Here is a 20,626-nt window from a genome sequence, read left to right on the forward strand (position 1 = left end):
ACGGAAGTCGGGTGGAACTTGTCTTGCCTTGGCTATCGGCAATAGCGTACCAAGCCTCAGTGTGCTGGGGTTTTCAGGGAAGGCAGCTCTGGAAGGATAGCTGGGGCTGAAGTCATGGTCCTCTGCCAGGCAGGAGTCCAGCGTGGCCCCGCAGCATAGCTGCGCTGCTTCCCATCCTCACCATGCAACCCCTGCCCTGCCGCCCGCCGCTGCGTGGACCAAGAGCACCTGAAGGGGCCTCTTTCCTTGAGGCTCCTTGGCTTCTCTTCTGGGGTAATCTTGCCCACGACACTTCGGCTCCAGCTCCAAGACAGCAGAGTTTTATTTTTCTGGCTATTGCCGAGTTGTGTGCCTGCCTGTGATGGCTGCACAAAGGCAGAAATGAGGACTATGGATCAGGAAACTGCTGGCATTTCCTTTAATGGCAATGGTCGAATCCAGATATCAAATCCACAACAGATTTTTCATCAGTTGATCTCCTATGCCTGTCTGTGGCCAGAGGTTTAGTTACTGACATCCATAAATACACTAGGGTTCTGCTTGGTTGTTGTCTTTGTTTTTTGAAAGATCTTGAAATATATTTTAGGCTGCCCTTGAACTCATGGTAATTCTGCCCTAGTCTCCCAAGTACCAAGTGTATATCACTATCCCTGGCTTTCCCATGTTTTTTTAATAACCCTTCTACAGAAATCTCGTTTTATACCTCCAAGGCACAGGCTATGGAGTAATGGAGGGAGTTGTTCATGTCTGCACACACCTAAGGCCTCTGGTGGATACCAAAGAACCCAAGGTCCATTTAGTGCTCCGTATTCAAATCAGGCTGAGCCAGTAGTCATCATGAATAGGTGGGTAAAATTAGACTTCTGTGCCAATCCCAAAGGACATTTAATAGATGCTCCTGGGGGAGGGGCGGAGATGGGCTGTTGCTTGGGGACTCGGGTAGGTCACCAGGATTATAACCAGGACCATCTTCCCACCCTCGGGCAGAGGAAGGGAACAGAGGGGCCAGGAGAGGGCCAAGCCTGTGAAAGGGCAGAACATGGACCTGAGTTGAAAGCCCCATCTTCCACCTTGGCCTTGGATCTGATAGGATCTATTTATTTCACTTCCTGGTCAGAGGGGCTAACCAGATAAACAGGGTGATGGCAGCAGGCTGTGGACTCAGTGGCAGCCGCAGGCCTGGACCACCATGTTGTGCTCCTTGCGCAGGATGACGTTGTTGCTTCTGTCATAGTAAAGCACAGAAATGGCACTCAGCTTGGTGGGTGCACAGCACACCTTGGGGACAACTTCTGGCTTCATCAGGTGTATCTGGTAGGGAGGGGGATGCAGTTAGGGACATGAGTCTTATGGTCCCAGTTCCCACCCACTACAGTCCAAGGTCATGTTCCCCTGCAGCTAGAGGAGTCCCTCCCTGCACTGCCCTGCCCACTCTCCTCCAGACAGCCCAGGCACCCGACTTGGAGGACGGATACACGAGCCCTTTGGCACTCTCAGCCCCTGGTCCACTGTCACCTCCACTTCTGCCGATACTCAGGCTTACTGGTCCCCAGCACTGGGTGCCATGGGTCACCTGGGGCCTCACTGCTCCGAATAGCTCTGCTTTACCACACCCCACCAGGGAGGTGTCAGCTATGGAAGGGGCAGCCTCCGTCTGCAGCCTGAACTAGAAGCATTGCTGGTACAAATGGGTAAGTTCAAGGACTCTTTCCCCTGCTTGATGTAGCTCAGCCTCAACTTTGGAGGCAAGGCTGTCTTTGCAGGGGATAAGCAGGCTGCATGGAGTCCCCATGGCTGTCTGATGGTGGCACTTAGCTTGAAACGGGAGCACATTCCTCCACCAGGCTGAGCATCTCTCAGGACAGTGGCTCCAGGCATCCAGCAAATACCAGCACCCTTTGTGAACAGACACCTTAATAGTGACTCAAAGCGGCTCCTAACCGTGATGCCCACTCTAGAGCAGGGGTTCTCACCCTTCCTGTTGCTGTGGTCCTTTAATACAGTTTCTCATCTTGTGACCCCCCAGCCAACAAGTTACTTCATTGCCTCTTTGTGACTGTAATTTTCTTACTGTTAGGAACTGTGGATATCTGGTGTGCAGGATATCTGATGTTTTAAAGGGGATGTGACCCACAGATTGAGAACCACTGCTCCAGAGCATCATTTGGCACAATTGTCTGTTAGGTCAACAAGGCCAGGGGCACTGGGTGCTAGGATTCTAGACAAATGTTCTTGAAGGAAATCTTTTTTTTTTTTTTTTTTGGTTTTTCGAGACAGGGTTTCTCTGTGGCTTTGGAGCCTGTCCTGGAATTAGCTCTTGTAGACCAGGCTGGTCTCGAACTCACAGAGATCCGCCTGCCTCTGCCTCCCGAGTGCTGGGATTAAAGGCGTGCGCCACCACCGCCCGGCTCTTGAAGAAAATCTTAACACCAGGCTCCACAAGCACAAATAGACGGCAGTTGTTACTGCCTTCCTGGTAGCAACTTCTTCCATCACTGAATGGCCCAGAGCAGCCAGGAAAGAAGTGGGGAGCTGGTCCAGGAGGAGCCAAGTCCCCAAAGAGCTGAGGGTTCGTGAGTCACCCCGTCAGGCAGGATGGTTGAGCCCACAGATCTACCAGGGTACACAGGGCACTTGGGGCAAGGCAGCCCCCAGTGGGCACCCATGTGTGTGTGCATGCCTCAGTCTGACTTCAGAGGCTGTTAGTCTGGGCCCCACACAGTCCACAGATTCCCACCCGGGCATGGACAGTGCTCAGGCGTCTGTCCAGAAACACCCATGTGAGCAACATTTACTGAGGGCCAGAAACCAAACTGCATGGCGAAGACTGCAGAGAAAGTTCCCACCCCCAGGCCTGTCCCAGTCCCTTGGGCCCCAAGAAGGTCACTGTGATACTGACCAGGGCCTGCATGGTGGCATGGTTGGTGGAGTTCATTCGGTGGCCCAGTGGGTAATTGCACTCCCCCTCACAGTAATAGGCTGAGTAGCCTTGGGGGGCGATGACCCAGTCCTGTGGGGGGAAAGGTGAGTCACATCAGCGTGTCCTTCCCAGACCACTAGCGCAATTTCTGTCTCAGGGTGACCTGAGGCTGTGAGCCCTTGTCCCCTCATCCCCTCATCAGGCAGGGTGCGCCCCAGCTCTGTCCTCCAGGCCTCACCCTCCTCTGCTGTGTCCCCCATGGCTGCCCCCATGCCTCCTGCAGCAGCTGTGGCAGGAAGAGTGCAAAGGCCCCGCCCATCCAGCCTCAGTTTCCCCATTCTAGCGCTGACAGTTTACTGGGCAGAGGGCTCAGGTGGCCTCCGTTTTCACAGCTATAATGCACAGTTAAAGGCACAGTAGCTCCACCCCCTCCCTGGAGACAGCAGACTCTTCAGGTGGCTTTCAGAGAGGAGAAGCAGACATTACCAGCCAGCCGAGGTCCCGGAAGCTGACATAGAGCTCATGCCTACGGCAAACATCTCTGCCTCGGGAGCCGAGGCCATCATCTGCAGGGACAAAACAGTACCAAGTCTATTCAGGGGTTCCAACTCTATGGAGTTGCCATGGGTAATCCCAGTGTTGGGGTGGCATTAACAGGCACATTTACAAATGGAGAACAACAGGAAGCTAAACCATTGGAATCACAAGTTCAGGCCATGACCCAGCTCAGCAGTGGCTCCTCAGTGGCTCACGTCACCACAGGGTGTGGCTGTGTTCAGCAGGTGGCCTCGGCACACACGGGGCGTCTGCTTTCCTCTGCAGACTCTTGATTGCAGCCCACCCTTCCCGCCTGGCACAGCCCACCCTCCCTGCCTGGCACAGCCCACCCTCCCTGCCTGGCAACCCACAAAGGTCAAGGGACTCTAATAAGACATAGTTGACAGAATGGAAGGATCGGCCTGTAAAGGAAGCTTCAGTCAGATCCCAGCCTGGCCCTCACCAAAGATTCCTAGGTGTTTATTCAAGTGCTGCATCTGGATGGTTTTATTTAGCTGCCTCTTCTTCCTCTGTGGCCTCACTACCCGAGGGGTCCGCACAGCGTTCTGGCTGGCTCGGAAGAAACCAACCATGAAAGGCTGTCTGGAGCGTGGTGCCTGTTGTCCCAGCAGACCTGCCAGGCCAGGATCCATGCTGTGGCCTGGGAGATGGAGACAGAGAGAGAGAGAGAGAGAGAGAGAGAGAGAGAGAGAGAGAGAGAGAGAGAGAGAGAGAGAAACTGACTGACTTGTGAATGGTGGTGTGGCATCTTTGAAACTCTTTTCTCATCTGGAGTCCAACCCAAGCACTTGGGCCTGAGGTGGCAGGGACAGGGACCTCAGCAGCCACAGACATAACCTGACATAGACGAGAAACATTTCCTCAGGCGGTTGTCACTGTACCCCAAGTCACAGTCACTCAGAGATGAGCAGAGTCCTCTGCTGGTGACGCTCAGGACCCGGACTCCCTTGGTCCGGTGACCTAACACCCGGTCCCATCTTCATTCTGCACTTTCTGGGGACTAGAACGTGGGGTTCATGACCCACCAGCTCATGGCTGTCTCCACAAGGATATTGTTAGGGCTTATCCTTCCAGCCCGGCAAGCTTGATCATCCAAGGGCAGGACAGTCACTGCCCTGATGCCCACTGATGCCCACGACCCTGATCCCAGACTAAGCAGGGCCAGAGGTCAGAACAGTCACAAAGTCCTGGGTCCAGTTCACATCAGGCTCAATCCAGTGCTGGTGTGTGTTCACCAGGCCAGCCCATGGCTTCAAAGAAAGGGAGGGACTTGAGGGAGCCAGACTGGAGCTTGTCCACGGGAAGAGTGGAGCCTATGGGGGGGTCCCCTGAGGCACTAAGGACTGCAGATGCCTCCACAGTACAGTCAACCCAGGAGAGCAAAGCCTCCAGCACCAGCTCAGACTTTGCAGGTGGTCCCGACAGTGACCCTGTCCTTTCTAACTGCAGAAGCACTCTAGTAAGCTGGCATGGTGAAGTCTGTGAACACTTAGAAGGGAGAGACAGGAAGCAGAGGGGTCCAAGGTTATCCTCTGTCATACAATGAGCTGGCGGCCAGCGTGGGCTACATGAAAGCCTGTTTTTCAAAACAAAAAACCCAAACAGCTGTGGCTCCTGATAGGCTGCCTGCACTGCAGAGGACGGCCCCACACCCATGGATGGGTGGGCAGCAGCAACAGGACCAAGGTTATCCATAGCAACAGAAAGAGGAGACCATGAGGTTGGGAAACAGACAGGGAGGCACTCGAGAAATTAGAAATAGATAGTGGCCGGGTAAAGGTGCACACCTTTAATCCCAGCACTTGGTAGACAGAGGCAGGTGGATCTCTGTGACTTAGAGACCAGCCTGGTCGACAAAGCGAGTTCCATGATAGAGCTGTTATAGAGAGAAACCCTGTCTTGAAAAACCAAAAAGTAGGTTGTGGTGGGAGGATATGATCAAAACAAATTGTACACATGTATGAACTTTTCAAAGAATAAATTACAAAGAGTTGGAGAGATGGCTCAGTGGTTAAGAGCACTGACTGCTCATCTAGAGGACTTGGGTTCAATTCCCAGCACCCACATGGCAGGCAGCTCGCAACAGTGCAGATGGATCTGGTTCCAGGGGATCCATCGCACCAGGCATGTATGGGATGCACGTATCTGTGAATGCAGGCAAAATGCCCATACCCATAAAATAAAATAATCTTCAAAAATAAAACAAGAATGATAGAAAGTCCTGAGAAGCCAATCAATAACTCTAACAGTATAACAACCAACAATCGTTCTGCACAGTAATGGCCCCCACGCAGCAGCTCGGGTGGGTTCACCTCCCAGCAGCAGTCAGTCAGGATCCCTTCTGGTGCCATGACAGGGCTCAGAACCATTCCCTTTGGTGCCCTGTGAGATTCCTACACCAAAGCCCGACAATGCTCACGTTAGTCATCACTAAACACAACTCCATTGTTTAGTTGACATGTCACAAGCACTGATGCACACATGTACATGCATGTATATTTACAGACACTAATGTGACTCAGTGTTCTCACTTAGTGTACTCAGCGCCCTGGGTTCTACCCCAACCCTGGAAGAAGGTAAAAGAGCCCAAAGGGCTGAGGCCACAGCTCAGGAGTGCAGCCTTGTCTGGTAAGCACAAAGCCTTACGTATAATCCCAACACAACTGTAACAAAACAGAACACACTCATATGTGCATGCACACGCAGGTCTGTGTGCTCCGTTTGCACTCTACCAGGCTCTTCGTCACACACTGAGTCAAGGCCACTGTCCACTGTGGTGGATAGTCCACTCAAAGGTCAGCCCTTCAGGCAGTTGGACTCCATCCACACTCCACATCTGGACCGGACTCCAGATGTCCACCTGCCACTTGAAAGGAAAGCTCATCAATGCAACCTTTGACCTATGACTTCACCTACTACTAACAAAAGTGCAAGGCCTGAGACTCCATCGCAGGACCATGGCTGAGGGCTATGGGACAAGGGGACAAGGGGCGTGGGCTGCAGGCGTGGCCCGGAAGAGACCCAGGTGAGGTCAGGCAGGAGGAATGGGGTCCAGAGTGAGGCTGGTGGGAAGCAGGTGGTGTGAGAAGGCAGAGCTTCAGGCAGAGGGAAAGATAACCAGGGCCCCGGGGCCACACATGGGGACGGCAGAGCAGCTGGGAGCTGGAAGGACCCACAGTGTCAGGCACTGTGAATGACACAAGGAGCGGGCTGGGGCCCAGGACAGGGCTGTGTCCTTGCTTCTTACTGTGGAGCCCTGAGGCCTGGTTTCTGCGGAACTCAGAGGCCATCAGTGTTCCAGACTCAGCCACGTTTGCTTTTCTTTTACGTAACTGGTTTTCTAGGCTCTGCTGGACACAGAGCAGACCTTGGCTGAATTCCTCAAAGCTTGGATGGGTGCTGGGGACCTCTGGGGGCTCCCAAGGCAAGGTTGGCTGTACTGGGAGCCCATGGATGCAGCTAAGCCAAGGTTCCCATTTTAGAGGCCAGAGGACTTCCCGGACAGAATGTCAGTGTGGTAGGGGCAACAGGAGACACTGCAGTTCACTAGGTAAGAATTCATCCATCTGCTGAGCTTGGGCCTCTTCAGAGACATGCGGAACACTGTTTATGCACAGTGGGTTTTCCAGGCAGAGAAACAGCACCAACCAGCTTCCCTCTGTCTCATCCCACAGGCCACAGGCTACAGGCCTGCCTCCCTTCTAGGGACACATAAGCTGCTCCCAGGAGGAAGGAGGGTGAAGGCCATATTCGGGGTAACAAAATTAGGAGTAGAAACAAGGGCCCAGGAAGAGAAGCCAGAGCTCCTCCTGCTCAAGACCCCTAGTTCTGCATTTCGTGGCACCAGGTGAACTCTGGATTCCTTCCTGCCCTTAACTTTCTCTACGGTTCATGATTCAGTTATGAGGAGCAGCACTGGTCTTGAGACCTGTCGGGGGATGGTCTGGAGCCTTGTATGTGAAGGTCACAGAAACTGGGAGAGGTGGACCAGTCTCCTCGATAGTATTGGCGAAGGGCTTTAGTTAGGCACCGGACACACAGGCTCGGCTTAGGATTTTTAATTAAAATCACTCGGCTCTTGAGAAGATACCATTTGGCAGAAGGAAGCTCGAGGAGACAGTGGCACACAGGTCGGATGTCCCCGTGGACGCTAACTCCTTCGCAAACCAGCCCTGGAGGGAGGGGTCAGGGCTCCTCAAGCATCAGGTTTGATCTGCTGCATGGGCTTGAGGTTGGGGCACACCTTAAAGGAGCAGGCTGTGGTGGCCTTGAGGTCATCCATCGACGTGCCCTCCCACAGCTCCACCAGCGTCAGCCCCTTCTTTGGGTCCACCTTAAACACGGCCTTCTCGGTGATGATGAGGTCCACGCAGCGTTTGCCCGTCAGCGGCATGGTGCATTTGTCCAAGATCTTGGGTTCCTTTGTCTTGGTGCAGTGTTCCATGGTAACCACCACTTTGGTTTCACCTGACACCAAGTCCATGGCTCCGCCCATGCCCTTCACTTTCTTGCCTGGCACCATCCAGTTGGCCAGGTCACCGTATTTGGAAACCTGCATGGCACCGAGCATGGTCAGTTGGATGTGTCCTCCGCGGATCATGGCAAAAGAGTCATCGCTGGCGAAGAAACAGCCCTCGGGGATCACGGTCACCGTCTGCTTGCCCGCGTTGATGATGTCGGCATCCACCTCATTTTTCAAGGGGAACGGGCCCAAGCCCAGGATCCCGTTTTCACTATGAAGGTAGACTTTCATCTTGGGGCTGATGAAGTTGCTGGCCAAGACAGGGATCCCGATACCCAGATTGGCATACATGCCATCCTCGAACTCGAGAGCCGCGCGCTTGATAATGCGCGTCCTGATGGAGTCCTGTGGCTTGCTCGCGGCTGCGTGCTGGCTGTCGCGCGTGGTCATGCGCTCGATGCGCTTCTCGTACTTGGGTCCCTTGATCACACGGTCCACGTAGATGTTGGGAATGTGGATGTCCTCTGGGCGGAAAGTGCCCACGTCCACGATCTCCTCCACCTCCACCACAGAGATGTCCGCGGCCTTGCACATGGGCACATTGAAGTTACGCGCGCTGCCCCGGAAGATCACGTTGCCGGAACGGTCGGCTTTCCAGCCCTTGACCAGGGCGAAGTCGGCGCGGATGGCGTGCTCCAGCAGGTAGTGGCGGCCATTGAACTCGCGCACCTCCCGCGGCTGGCTCAGGGTGACCAGGTGGCCATCCGGCGCGTACCTGATCGGGGCGCCCCCTTCCTGCACCAGCGTGCCGTAGCCCGTAGGCGTGTAGAAAGCGGGCACGCCCGCTCCTCCTGCGCGGATGCGCTCGGCCAGGGTGCCCTGCGGCGTCATTTCCAGGTCCAGCTCGCCCGCCAGGTACAACTTCTCGCACAGCGCGTTCTCCCCCAGGTACGAACACACCACGCGCCTGACCTGCTTGGAGGCCAGCAAGATGCCCAAGCCGAAGTCCTCCACGCCCACGTTGCTGCTGACGATCTTCAGGTCCTTCACGCCCTTGGTCTTCAGCGCGCCGATCAGGTTCTCGGGGATGCCACAGAGCCCGAAGCCTCCTAGCATGACGGTCGCCCCATCCTTGACGCCCTCCACCGCCTTCACAGGGTCCGTGTAGAAGTGAACCCGTCCGTAGCGGTCGCTAGCAAAGCGGAGGACAAGGCGGTGGGGCAGCGCGGGCGGTGGGCGGCAGATGGAGACCCCGCGCGGGAGCGCCCACGCCAAAAGCCTCAGCGCTGCCATCGCCCACAGGCCACGAGACTCCCAAGACCCGGACAGAGCGGGAAAGGCCTGTGAGCTGCCCCATGCCACCACCGTGCTGCGTCACAGAGCAGGGAGGACACTCCCTGGGATCTCCATGGTCACACTTTGCCCGAGGACACCCTTGGCCATCCCTGTCGCCTGACCTGTCTCACAACATCTTGGATAGACACTCCTTGGTAATGCTGTTGAAACTGACTGCCAGTGCTGGGTCCAGTCCGCCACCCCCACCCCCCCCCCCTTGAAGTACCCTGGAAAGCTCACCTGGGGGCGGGGTTAGGATTCCTTGAGGGGCTGAAGTTAGCTGGGTCTTTTAAAGCCACAATCACATCTGTTCCCCGCTGCTGTTAAACTGCTCGAAACTTTCCAAGTACCGTGCCAGCTTTCCCTAACTCAGAGTGACCCCTGCCACCGCTCTGCCCCTCTCCTTCCAAGCTATCCCTCCAGCCTTTTGCTGGACCCCAGACAGGCCAGTCTCCTGCCCTGCTGTCCTTTCTGCCTCACTGCCCCACACAAAGGGCATGAAAACCCTGAGAGTGAAGCAGCGGCTGTAAACCTGTGTAGACGGGGAAACTGAGGCTCGGGTACTGAGCTACAACACTGCAGAGCAGGGATAACCCAGGCTCTGCACTAAGAACCTGGGGTGCGGATCCCCCACCCCTCCTTCCTAGTACAGAACCTCTCAGAGTGGAGATCTGCTGCCTATGAAGAAGTACCCGCCCCATTGGATGCTGGAGCTGGCTCTCGGGAGGTCAGTCGCTATTAGGAGCCTCAGGAAAGCAGCCCTGGCTGGGGCCTCCCTGTGTCCAGGACCTCACCACTACCCACTGAGTCCTCAAGAAAGGCCAAGTGTGGCCCAGTGAGAGGGCTCCGTGTATTAGGCTGGCAGCCTGGGCTGGAACCACCTCCCAGGACCCCCAGGACAGCTCCCTGCTAAGCCTGGGAGCCTCACCATCCTCGGTTTCCACATAGAGGCGGAGTCCCAGGTCCTTCTTGTGGTTCAGCAACCAGCGGTCACTGGCTGCCGTGATGTCCAGCACCAGCCAGCCCTCGTCCCCAGATCGGAGCGTCTGAAGATCCAAAAAGAACAAGTCAGACTCCCTGTGGACATGAAAGAACAGTTAACCAAGGGCTGAGGTCGCACGCCTGCCTGTATCCTGTGCCTGCCTGGGGGACCACTTTCAGAGCCTCTTCCCTGCTCGGCTCTGGGCTGGCCTCCTCTGGTACCACAATTCGCTGATAACCAACCCTGGACATTTTACTGTGGCCATGCGCTGATGGGACACTGGCTCTGCTGTGGCCTATTAGGGCTCCACAGTCATCGTGGCAGCGCAGAGGGTTCCAGGCCAAGCCCCTTTCTCGTGTCTGAGGTGCCTCTCCCAGGAAGCGCCCCTTTCCTTTCTTGGAAATGCATCCTCGGTCAGGCCCTGCCAGAGCCTAGACCATGAGACCTTGAGTGGGGTGGGTACCTGCGCAGAGGGAAGATACCTGTTGGAGTGCTCCTGGACCACCTCGAACATACTGACATGGAGGGTTGTGTTGAGCGGGTGGGTGCTGGGCTCTTTATATATCCGGAACTCAGCAGCTGTGACAACCTCCCCAGCAGGGATCTGGGTTAGGTCAAAGCGGAATTCCTTCCAGTGCGGCTCCTGGTAGTCCAGTGTACGGTCACGCTCCACTGAAAGAGAAAGTGGGAGTGGGGTCATTATTGGGAGCCAGGATGGCTTGTGCTCAGAGTAGGGCTCCCTGTGGTGCCTGGGGTTGGGGGCCTGCTCCTGCTATACACACAGCTTGTGGTCTGCTCTGGGAACACACCAGGCCCCAGGAAGTGGTGTAGTGGGAAACTCAGCAAGTGTTCAGCAGGGTCCTGGTCCCATTGATGAATCACGATGCCTCCTCTTAGAGCTGCTAGGCCAATAGCGAGATGGACATTGGTCCCAAGGCAGAAAATTAGCACAGTTCCAAGGGAAAACCCTGTTCATAGGGACATAATTGGCTGAATTTCAGTGGGACAGAGGACTCCCAGTGCCTGCCCTTGAGGAGAAGGTGGGATGGGGGAGCTCAGATCTGACAGCTGAACTGAGCTGTTAGTTCTGTGTTTGAATTTCCTGGGTGTCCTGGGAGAGGGTTGTGCAGAGTGCAGGCCACATTACAAGGCCAGCACTAAGGACCTGAGGAAAGGGAGGGACACCCAGTGCCAGCAACCAGGGGACAAAGGACCCACGTCCCCTCTAAGGTACAGAAGGAAAGTGGAAGAAGAGAAGTAGAAAGTAATAAAAATCAAAAGTAGGATGAGAAACTCCTGGACAGGCCCTCGACTGCTGGAGAAGTCTGCCCCACTGTGTTTTGAGATCCAAACAGGCTTCTTGGAAGGCTTGAGCTATAAATGGGCCTGAGAGGATGGGGAGCAGGTGGCGCAGAGGAGAGATGGGGCGCACTGGCGAGGGGCTGCTGCCCGCAGACTTATTGTGGGGTGAAACCATGAGTTAAGCAGGGAACGTCTGCAGTAAGCTGGAACTCGGGGCTAGGAACAATTCTGGTCTCTGACCAGTGGGAGCCACATGGTCCGAGACCAACTACAAATCCCCACGAATGTGAGGGGGTGATAGGATGGGGGTGAGAGCTGAGGTGAGGTCCAGGGTGGGTACAGCCAACAGGGCAGAGACCAAATCTGAAGAACATATCCCACATTTGCTCAGCAGCACAGAGATGCCCAGGGAAGAATATTCAGGGGAGTCTCCTTTCACATCCTTCCTTCCTTCCTTCCTTCCTTCCTTCCTTCCTTCCTTCCTTCCTTCCTTCCTTCCTCCCTTCCTCCCTCCCTCCCTCCCTCCCTCCCTCCCTCCCTCCCTCCCTCCCTCCCTCTTTCTTTCTTTCTTTCTTTCTTTCTTTCTTTCTTTCTTTCTTTCTTTCTCCCTTCTTTCTTTCTTTCTCCCTTCTTTCTTTCTTCTTTCTTTCTTTCTTTCTTTCTTTCTTTCTTTCTTTCTTTTGTTTTTCAGGATAGGGTTTCTCCGTGTAACCCTTTCTATACTGGAACTCCCTCTGTAGACCAGGCTGGCCTAGAACTCACAGAGATCCACCTGCCTCTCTGCCTCCCGAGTGCTGGGATTGAAAAAGTGTGCCACCACCTGGCCCCTCCTTTCACTGCCAAATGCCAAAAATCTGTGTTTCCAGTAAGCAGGGGTTGAAGCAGCCCAGAGTATTCCCCAAACCTAACAGATTTTAATTATGCGTTTCCAAGTCATTAACTCTGTGACCCACAGGCTTGCTGACCGAAAGCCAGGTTCTGCAAAGCACCGGAGTGAACTATCAGAGCAAACCTGAGGACAACTTCCTGCCTTTCTGTGAGGACCCAAGCCTGCGGTGGCTGACACACAGCCGGGCTGGGGTGGGCTGGGTGACAGGTTTACCTCTATGCATGCAGCCCCAGACCAGGGTGGGAAGGATAGAGTCCCACAACACCTCAGCATGTCTTTGAAGTTCTACAATCAGAGCAAGGTTTGTTTGGTGTCGTTCTCTGACAGATGTAGTTCTCTGCTCATTTCTGCACAGTTGCCATAGGTGGTGGGAACATCTAAATGAAGAAGACAGTTAAACTCAGCCCTAGTGAGGTTTGACAAACAAGAGAGGACCAGATGGTGGCGCACTCCTCTAATCGCAGTACTCGGGAAGCAGAGAGGCAGGTGGATCTCTGTGAGTTCGAGTCAGCCTGGTCTACAGAGTGAATTTCAGGACAGCCTGGGCTACATAGTGAGACCCTGTCTCAAGAAGAAGAGGAGGAGGAGAGATACAATGAGATGATAAAAAAAAAATCTTTTAAATGTGGGAGGTACAGGATTTGATCTCCCACGATTACCCACCATACAAAAAAAAAAAAAAAGCCAAAGCCAATTAGGGAATATCGTTTATTTGTAGGTGGTATTAAGAAATTGAAGGGGGCCGGGCGGTGGTGGCACACGCCTTTAATCCCAGCACTCGGGAGGCAGAGGCAGGCGGATCTCTGTGAGTTCGAGGCCAGCCTGGTCCTAGTTTCAGCTAGTTCCAGGACAGGAACCAAAAGCTACGGAGAAACCCTGTCTCGAAAATCCAAAAAAAAAAAAAAAAAAAAAAGAAAGAAAGAAAGAAAGAAAGAAAGAAAGAAAGAAAGAAAGAAAGAAATTGAAGGGGTCATGGGTTTAAGGATGATGGAGGAGAGGGTTTGGATGCTTTCCATAGGGTCAGTACAACCTTTGAGAACCTAACAGGTAAGATAAGACAGGATGCAGTATGGATAGCAATGCTTTCTACACAGCATTCTGTGAAGCTGAGCGAATTGACCATTTCGTGCAAGAATCCTAGGCATACTTGGCAAAACCATGGGAAGACAAAAAGCAATGCCCCGGGCACACAGAAAGCTATATTTGGTTCCACGGGTCCCTGTGGTGGCTGGTTTTACGTCACTTTGATTAAGTTGCAGTTATCTGAGAAGAGGGAACCACAGCTGAGACAGGCTGTAGGAAAGCCAGTAGGATACTGTATTGATCAATAATTGATATGGAAGGAGCCAACCCACTGTGGGTGGTGCCGCCCCTTGGCGGGTAGTCCCGAGCTGTGAAAGCAAGCAAGCTGAGCAAGCCAGTGAGCAGCGTTCCTCTGTGATCTCCACTGCAGTTCCTGGCTTCAGGTTCCTCGTTGCTTGATTTGCTTCACTGACCTTCAGTGGTAGATGTGACCAGGCTGTGGGTCTGTCCCCTTCCCTTGTGCCAGCGGGTTGTGTCCCCTCTAGATAGTGAGCTCTTTAGGGCAGGAGCTGCACATGGCTGGTGGATGGATGGCAGTCTGTTCAGGGGACAGAGAGAGCGGACTTCCGTTCTTCCCTAGGACACTGGCTCAGTGTCCATCACTCACAGCTCCTGGGGGTGGGGTCTGCTGCTGGTCTGAGTGACAACCATGTCACAGGGAGCTTCCAGCAGAGGTCACTGATGTCTGCACTTGCTGTGAGATTGTCTTCCTTTTCTGGTGGGGCTTTTAAAAGTGGGGACAGGTTTCCAGGCCCTGAGGAGGAGGGACTGGACATGACTGCCCTATGCGGTTGGTACCAAAGGCTGAGGGGCCCACACCAGACTTACAAGACCCTGGGCTCCTGGGCTCCTGCAGGACCTCAGAGGAGGGTGGGGCCTGGGGTTAGTGACCTGTGCATTCTGCACCTGAGGGAATTTTTCCCACCAGGAGCCTCAGCACTGTGGCGAGGCCCAGGCTCACTCCTGGGGTATTTTCAGCTGAGTCTCCGCACTGACTTTCTTCACAGGCTGTTTCCATAAATGGCTCTGCACACATAATTACTGGTCCAGACCCCAAATTAAAAGACAACACCCACACAGGCCACCACATCCCAGGAGATGTGAGCAAGGGTGCGATTCCTCCAGAAGAAACTTAAAAATGTGGTCCATGATGACACATCCCTTCTTGCCTGGGGGGAGGGGAGGTGGCTTCTGGGAGAGGGTGGCCTGAGTGTGCTCTCCACCCCATGACTCATCCCTAGAGGAATCCCCATCAGTAGGGTGAGCACAGTTTGGGTCAGAACTGAGGTCTTCAGAGTTGAGGTTCAGAGAGGGGAAACTGAGGCGGAGAAAGGGTTCTATGCCAAAGTCACACGTGAACTCAAGGTCCATCGACTTACAGCCATGAAAGTGAGTGGACCCGGAAGTTTAACATCTGGCCTAGTGAGGCGTAGGTGACTTTCAGCATCTTCTGTCCCCAAGAACACTAGATTGTCGGCTAAAGCCACCTTCCTCATGCTGGGTCCCATGGAACACAGGCTGTCAGGAGCACTGCTGGTGTTATGCCTGACGCAGCTCTTAGTGCTCCCTGACTCCATTGGGCTGTCTCCCTCCCCTCTGCAAGTCTGCCCTGAGCACCTGACCACAAAGGCTGTGGCACATGGTGGAGTGAGAGCCATGGAGAATCGAATTTGGCCTTTTTTATATTGTTCAGTTTCTCTAGTGCCAGGGAAGATGTAGGCTAACTGTGGCCCCAAATCCAACAGGCAGAAAAGGTCAAATAGCTCTTAGTAATAAATTAATATGAATGCATTATGGGATAATTCATTCAATAGCATTCAAGTCAAAGAATAAGACCAGAAACAAAGACTGGGGATGTGCTCGGTGGTAAAGGATTTGCCGTGGAACCGTGAGGGTGGAAGTTCAGATCCCCACAGCCAGGTGAAGAGCTGGGCAGGCAAGGTCACTGCCTGTAATCCCGGCACTCGGGTAGCAGAGGCAGGATCTGCAGGGCAAGCTGGCTAGCTAAACTCTGTAAAAGCGGTGCACTCGGGGTTCTGAGACAGACCCTACCTCAACAGATAAAGTGAGGGCAGTTGAGGAAAGCCCCAAATGTCAGCTTTGCCCTGCATAAGTGTGTGCCCGGTGTACACACATATGCCCCCACACATGAATGTGTATGCACACACACACGCAGTGCATACACAATTTAAAAATGTTTTAAATAAAACAGGTCAAATGAATCTTTGCCAATAGGAATCACAGAGCACTGGGGGACTGGCTAGTAAAACTGGGGATCCCATAGAAGTCCCTGATTTTGAGCGGCTTGTATTTTATAAGATGAGCACGTGACACTTCTGTGAACTCAGGAACACTTTACAAACAGCGCAGCTTACAGCATAACTCACATTTAGACTAATACAATAGCTCTTACAGCACCTAGGGACAGGACAGACCCCCAGCTAAGGATGGAGGCATGGAGCCAACATGGAGGGCACAGCACAGGGTGCAGACGACCTGCTGTGTGGCCTTGGGAATATTACCAGCCTTCTCTGAGCCTCGCTCTCCTGCGCCAGCACTGTGAATGCAAATTCAGGGACAAATGTGGTGGTCTGGCCAAGTGGTCGGTGCTGCTATCATCTCACTCGGCCCAGGAAACCCCTTAAAAATGAGTATCTCTATATCACAGAAGGGGAAACTGAGGCTCAGAGAGGGGAGCCAGGAAAGGTCAGATCACGGTGGGAGTAGGCATGGCATCAAGATAGGAATTCTCTGTGTGAGTCCCAGGTTGGAAGCCCCTTGACCCAGCCCTTCTCAGGTCCTCTTGTTTCCAAATTGGGGGTGTGGCAGGTACACGGCATCCCTGACAACCACCTTCATGACACATGTATTGTCTCCCCCACTGGAAGGTCATCTCTGAAAGGACACAGGCAGTGCCTGTTCAGTGTGACTTCCCCAGCGACTGGAACCAGGGGCCAAGTCTGGCACATAGTAGGTACTATACGATTACTTGTAGGAGGGATGGATGAATGAATGAGCGAGGGAGTGAAGAAATGAAGGAATTCCCTGGCAAAGGACCAAAGGAAGTGACCCTGAGGTCAGTGGTGAGAAAGTGTCACCCTCAAGGTCACACAGCTGGTAGGGACAGAGCGGGACCAAGGCCGGTCTCTCGTGCCCTCAGTCTGGTCCCTATAACTCATTGCTGCCCCTGCCCTCAGCCACCTGAGGCCTTGGGAAGAAAAGCTCCTGGGCTGGGAAAGGGGCTGATGCATGTGCAGATGGCTCCATGTGGTTCTGCTGGGCTCTGCCTGCTGATGATAGTTGTGCCTCAGTTTCCCCATCCAGAACAGAGCTGACTGCCTGTTCACAGACCTGAGCAGGCAGGGCTGTTGTCCTTCCCGCCTCCTTTCACCCTTGGGAAGGACAGGAAGGCCTGAGGCTACCCCACCCAGGAACAGAGCTGTGAGGCCAGCAGGTGCCAAAGAAACAGAAGCAAGGATCAGGGCTGGGAGGCATCTCGTTTTTCTGATGCTATCACAGCAGACACGGACAGAAACAGAGGCCCACAGAAGGGAGGACGCATGGCAGAAACCATCAGGGACTGAGGGTGGATCGGGAGGGGACAAGAGTGGGGTCCAGGGCTGAGAGTACCAACTTAGCTTGGGGCTCTCCCTTCTCCGAGCACAGGAACCTGACCAGGGACAGGACTCTGCTGTCACGCTGCCCCACAGGGTCACAACCATTGCCACCCTCGGATGTTACTGCTGTCAGTGACCCTGACCTTCAGGCTCAGACCTGGGCTTGCCAACAGAAGGCATTCGGGTCTGATGTGGAGCCTGGTTAAAATCACTCTAGCTGGAAGAGTTTACTAGAGTGGTCAGCACATCAAAACAAAAAGAGCATTCTGATGGATTGCCTACAGTGAGTCTGCACCAATCAAAAGCCTACTTATTAATTCCACAGATCCTACTGGGACACTCGGGCAATAATGGGGGGAAATGTAACATGGTAGGACACACAATTCAAAATCCATAACTATGGACATGGCCTTAGACACGTTGCGTGGGCCTGAGCTAGCCATTTAACCCGAGTCCATAAAACAGGGATTCCCACGCAGTTCATGTGCTATTGCTAGTGGCCAATAACGGATGGAAGAATATGCAAAAGGCCAAAGATCTTTCAGACTGGAAAAAAAATCCTAAACACAGGACACACAGCTTTTGCTTGGCTTTTAGAATCCATTCCTAGGTTTAAATGTGCAGAAGACACAGACATATGGAAATTCCTACCTTAAGCCCTCTTTCTGTGTTTATACACGTTTTGACTCACTCTGGTGCCCAGACTGGCCTTGAAGCTGTAGCAATCCTCCTGTCTCAGTCTCCCGAGTGCTGGGATTACAAGCCCAAGTCACCATGCTTAGCGTACTTGAGAATTTTGCGGTCACTTGTGCGAAACTGAAATGCAGGTAGCGGGGATGAGGATCAGGGATGAGGATCAGAAGGCCCTGGCCCTGGTCCAGCCTCCGCTGGCTTCCTGTTCATCCATTTGCCATCTCTAGGGATTCATTAAGGGTTTGAGGGGGAAGCGAGCACTGCAGTACTGGGCTACTGCTCTGTTCACAGCAACAGTTCCCACGGGGCTCTTCATGCTGACCCAGAGGGGGAGGGGAGAAGAGCATGGGCTGGGTGGTGACTCATTTTGATCAGAGGTTCCCCTGGGGGGACATTCTTGAACAACTCTCTCGTCAGTTTGTCTATTCCTGCACCCTCGGTCAGCCTTCCTGAGCCTGGAGAGCCACACGTGGTTGGTCTTAAGTACCCAAGCCTGGTCTTGAAGCAGGAAGGCGGTATCCAGAGCCCACTGGCTGCAGTGCTCTCCTGGCTGTGGGCTTTCAGAGCTGGCTAGAGACTGTCTTATCCTTCATTGTGCTCTCTCCCACTTTAGCCACCAGCAACCATGAACGGGAGAGTCTCTACTTGACTGTGTCCCCTTTTCCTACCTCCGGGTAGGAAACAAGGAGCTGATGGCACCATAAACCTGCTGCTGCCCCTTATACTCCGCTGACAGAGTTCTTCTCGCCCTGGAAAGTATGTCAAAACCTGAGCACTGGATGCAGAGCCATGCAGCCTGGGCCTTTCTCAGGTGGTTTCCAGACTGCCAGTGCCTCCCTGCCCTTGCCTGTTCCACGTGCCCCTGAAGGATGAGCGGGTGCAAAGGACTGGTTGCAATGGCAAGGTCCATCCTCCCCCTGCTCTCAGGTCTCACCAGTCCCAGCCTAGTGTCTGCTGCCGCCCAGGCTGCCTGTCACAGACAGAAGCAAAGCGGGGTGGAGGAGGGACGGGGGGACGGGACTGGGGGGAGCGGTGTGGGAGGGGAGACGGGACCTGACCAAAAGTAAATACTTGTGGTTACAGATAAAAGGCTTTGGGGAAAATGCCGCTAAGGCTAGAAGGAGAAAGTGGTCCTGAGGTCAAGAGATACCTAGAGAAGGAAGCCACACTTTGGGAGATTGAAGAGTGTTACAGCCTCCCCTTGGGTCATTCATTGGCCTGGACATTTACTGTCTGCCAAGTCCAGGGCCAGCTGTGGGGCCCAAGCCCACAAGACAAGTCATGGTCTGAGTCTGTCCACTCCACCTCCTGACAGTGCACCCCACCCACCCACTTCCTGCTACACGGAAAGAACCTGCCGTCAGGGCGTGAGGATCAGCTCTGGTCACTTTGATGATATGACCACAGGTTTCCACACTGAACTTTGTCCCTCTCTTGAGGGCTGCGTTTATCACAGGGACAGTACCATAGCCCTCTGTTTACTCATCAGTCTTCCCAGAACCAACTGTTTTCCAGGACCTGGGCCTAAGGGGACCTGAACATCACCAGATTCCCACTCCTGGGCGCCTTGGTGGGCAAAGGCCCGGGGAATCCGCAATAGCCCTCAGACCTTCCAGTCCTGACCCCTTTAGTCCCCGCTTTCCCGTGGTCGTGTCTGCTGCACCGTGTTTCCCTGCTTCAAGGGTCTCACACTCCTGGAGGACCACACATGTGACTAGGAACGTTATTCCCAGACAGGTGGCCATGCGCTCTCCACGTGGAGACTGCAGCCACCCGGGCCCTCCTCTCTCTCACTCACCCATATTGACGAAGCTCATGACGAGGTCGGAGCGCCCCAGGTGGGGCTGCTGGGGCACACCGTTGTTATCGCCATCAGCCACGGCGTGATACAGGTCCAACATGAAAAGCGGCGCGGACGCTGGCTGTCGGGAGGCGGCGGGTGGCGCACGGGGTCGGGGCAGCTCAGGCAGCCCGAGCACCGCCAGGATCTCTCGCTGCAGATCTCGGCGCTCGTGTACTCCCAGGCGACGCTGGGGAAAGACGTACGGGGGACGCGGGCCGTGGACGCCGCCCAAAGCACACAGAGCCATGCCCAGTAGCCAGAGGAGCCTGTTGCGTGAAGCCATCTCCGGGGACTCGCATCCAGAGACGCCCCGACGGCGGGGACCGGATGGTGCAGAGGATCCCCTGAGTTCGCAGCTATCGCTGGCAGCTCCGCAATGACTGAGCACCACGCGCTCGGCAGGCGATCGCTGAGTCTGAAGGACCTGCAGAGCAACGTGGGCTCCCGGGGCACTGACCCGCGAATGTCGGGAGCACGACTTGCCTTCGGGTGCCTTGACCTAGGAGCTCTTCCTCGGCCCCGCCCCTGCCTGGACCAACCCAATGGGGATTCGGGGGCGGGCCCGAGGACGGACCCAGGTCCACTGGGTGTCTGTACAGCTACTACTGCGCTGGGTGGTGGGAGCAACGGGTGCGACCCCGAAGTGGCTATCGGGAGAATGGGTTTGGGAAGAGGGCATCAGGGGCGTCCTGGGTTCCCATTCAGCGGCCGGCAGGGGCGCAAGCCGGGATCTGCGCAGAGACCTCGGGGTCTCTGAATGAGGCACCTGCGCCCTGGGCCGTGTAGTTCCATGGGGCGGGTCGTTCAGCTTTGGAGATGATCCTGAGTCAGGGAGCTGCCATAGGACCCAGAGTCATGCGTCTCCGCACGCGCCCATAGTTCTGGCCGTCGGGGCCGAGCGGATGCCAGCCATGCCGCGAGGGTGGGGCACATTCCGTTGCC

General features: G+C 54.6%; 2 protein-coding genes across 2 annotated transcripts; both read right to left on the reverse strand.

Annotated features, from left to right (window-relative positions):
* Positions 1-1,065: 1,065 nt before the first annotated feature.
* LOC130884150 (bone morphogenetic protein 8A-like) lies at positions 1,066-19,967 on the reverse strand. Its single transcript, XM_057785147.1, has 7 exons — positions 19,640-19,967; positions 10,740-10,929; positions 10,204-10,352; positions 3,921-4,118; positions 3,407-3,486; positions 2,900-3,010; positions 1,066-1,311 (listed from the first exon to the last, which is right to left on the reverse strand). The coding sequence occupies exons 1-7, from the start codon at positions 19,965-19,967 to the stop codon at positions 1,162-1,164; spliced, it is 1,206 nt and encodes a 401-aa protein (XP_057641130.1). The 3' UTR covers positions 1,066-1,161.
* Oxct2 (3-oxoacid CoA-transferase 2) lies at positions 7,674-9,233 on the reverse strand. Its single transcript, XM_057785146.1, has one exon. It carries the CDS (start codon positions 9,231-9,233, stop codon positions 7,674-7,676), a length of 1,560 nt encoding a protein of 519 aa, XP_057641129.1.
* Positions 19,968-20,626: the final 659 nt, after the last annotated feature.

Source organism: Chionomys nivalis, chromosome 11 (assembly GCF_950005125.1).
Source record: "Chionomys nivalis chromosome 11, mChiNiv1.1, whole genome shotgun sequence".
Lineage (NCBI taxonomy): Eukaryota > Metazoa > Chordata > Mammalia > Rodentia > Cricetidae > Chionomys > Chionomys nivalis.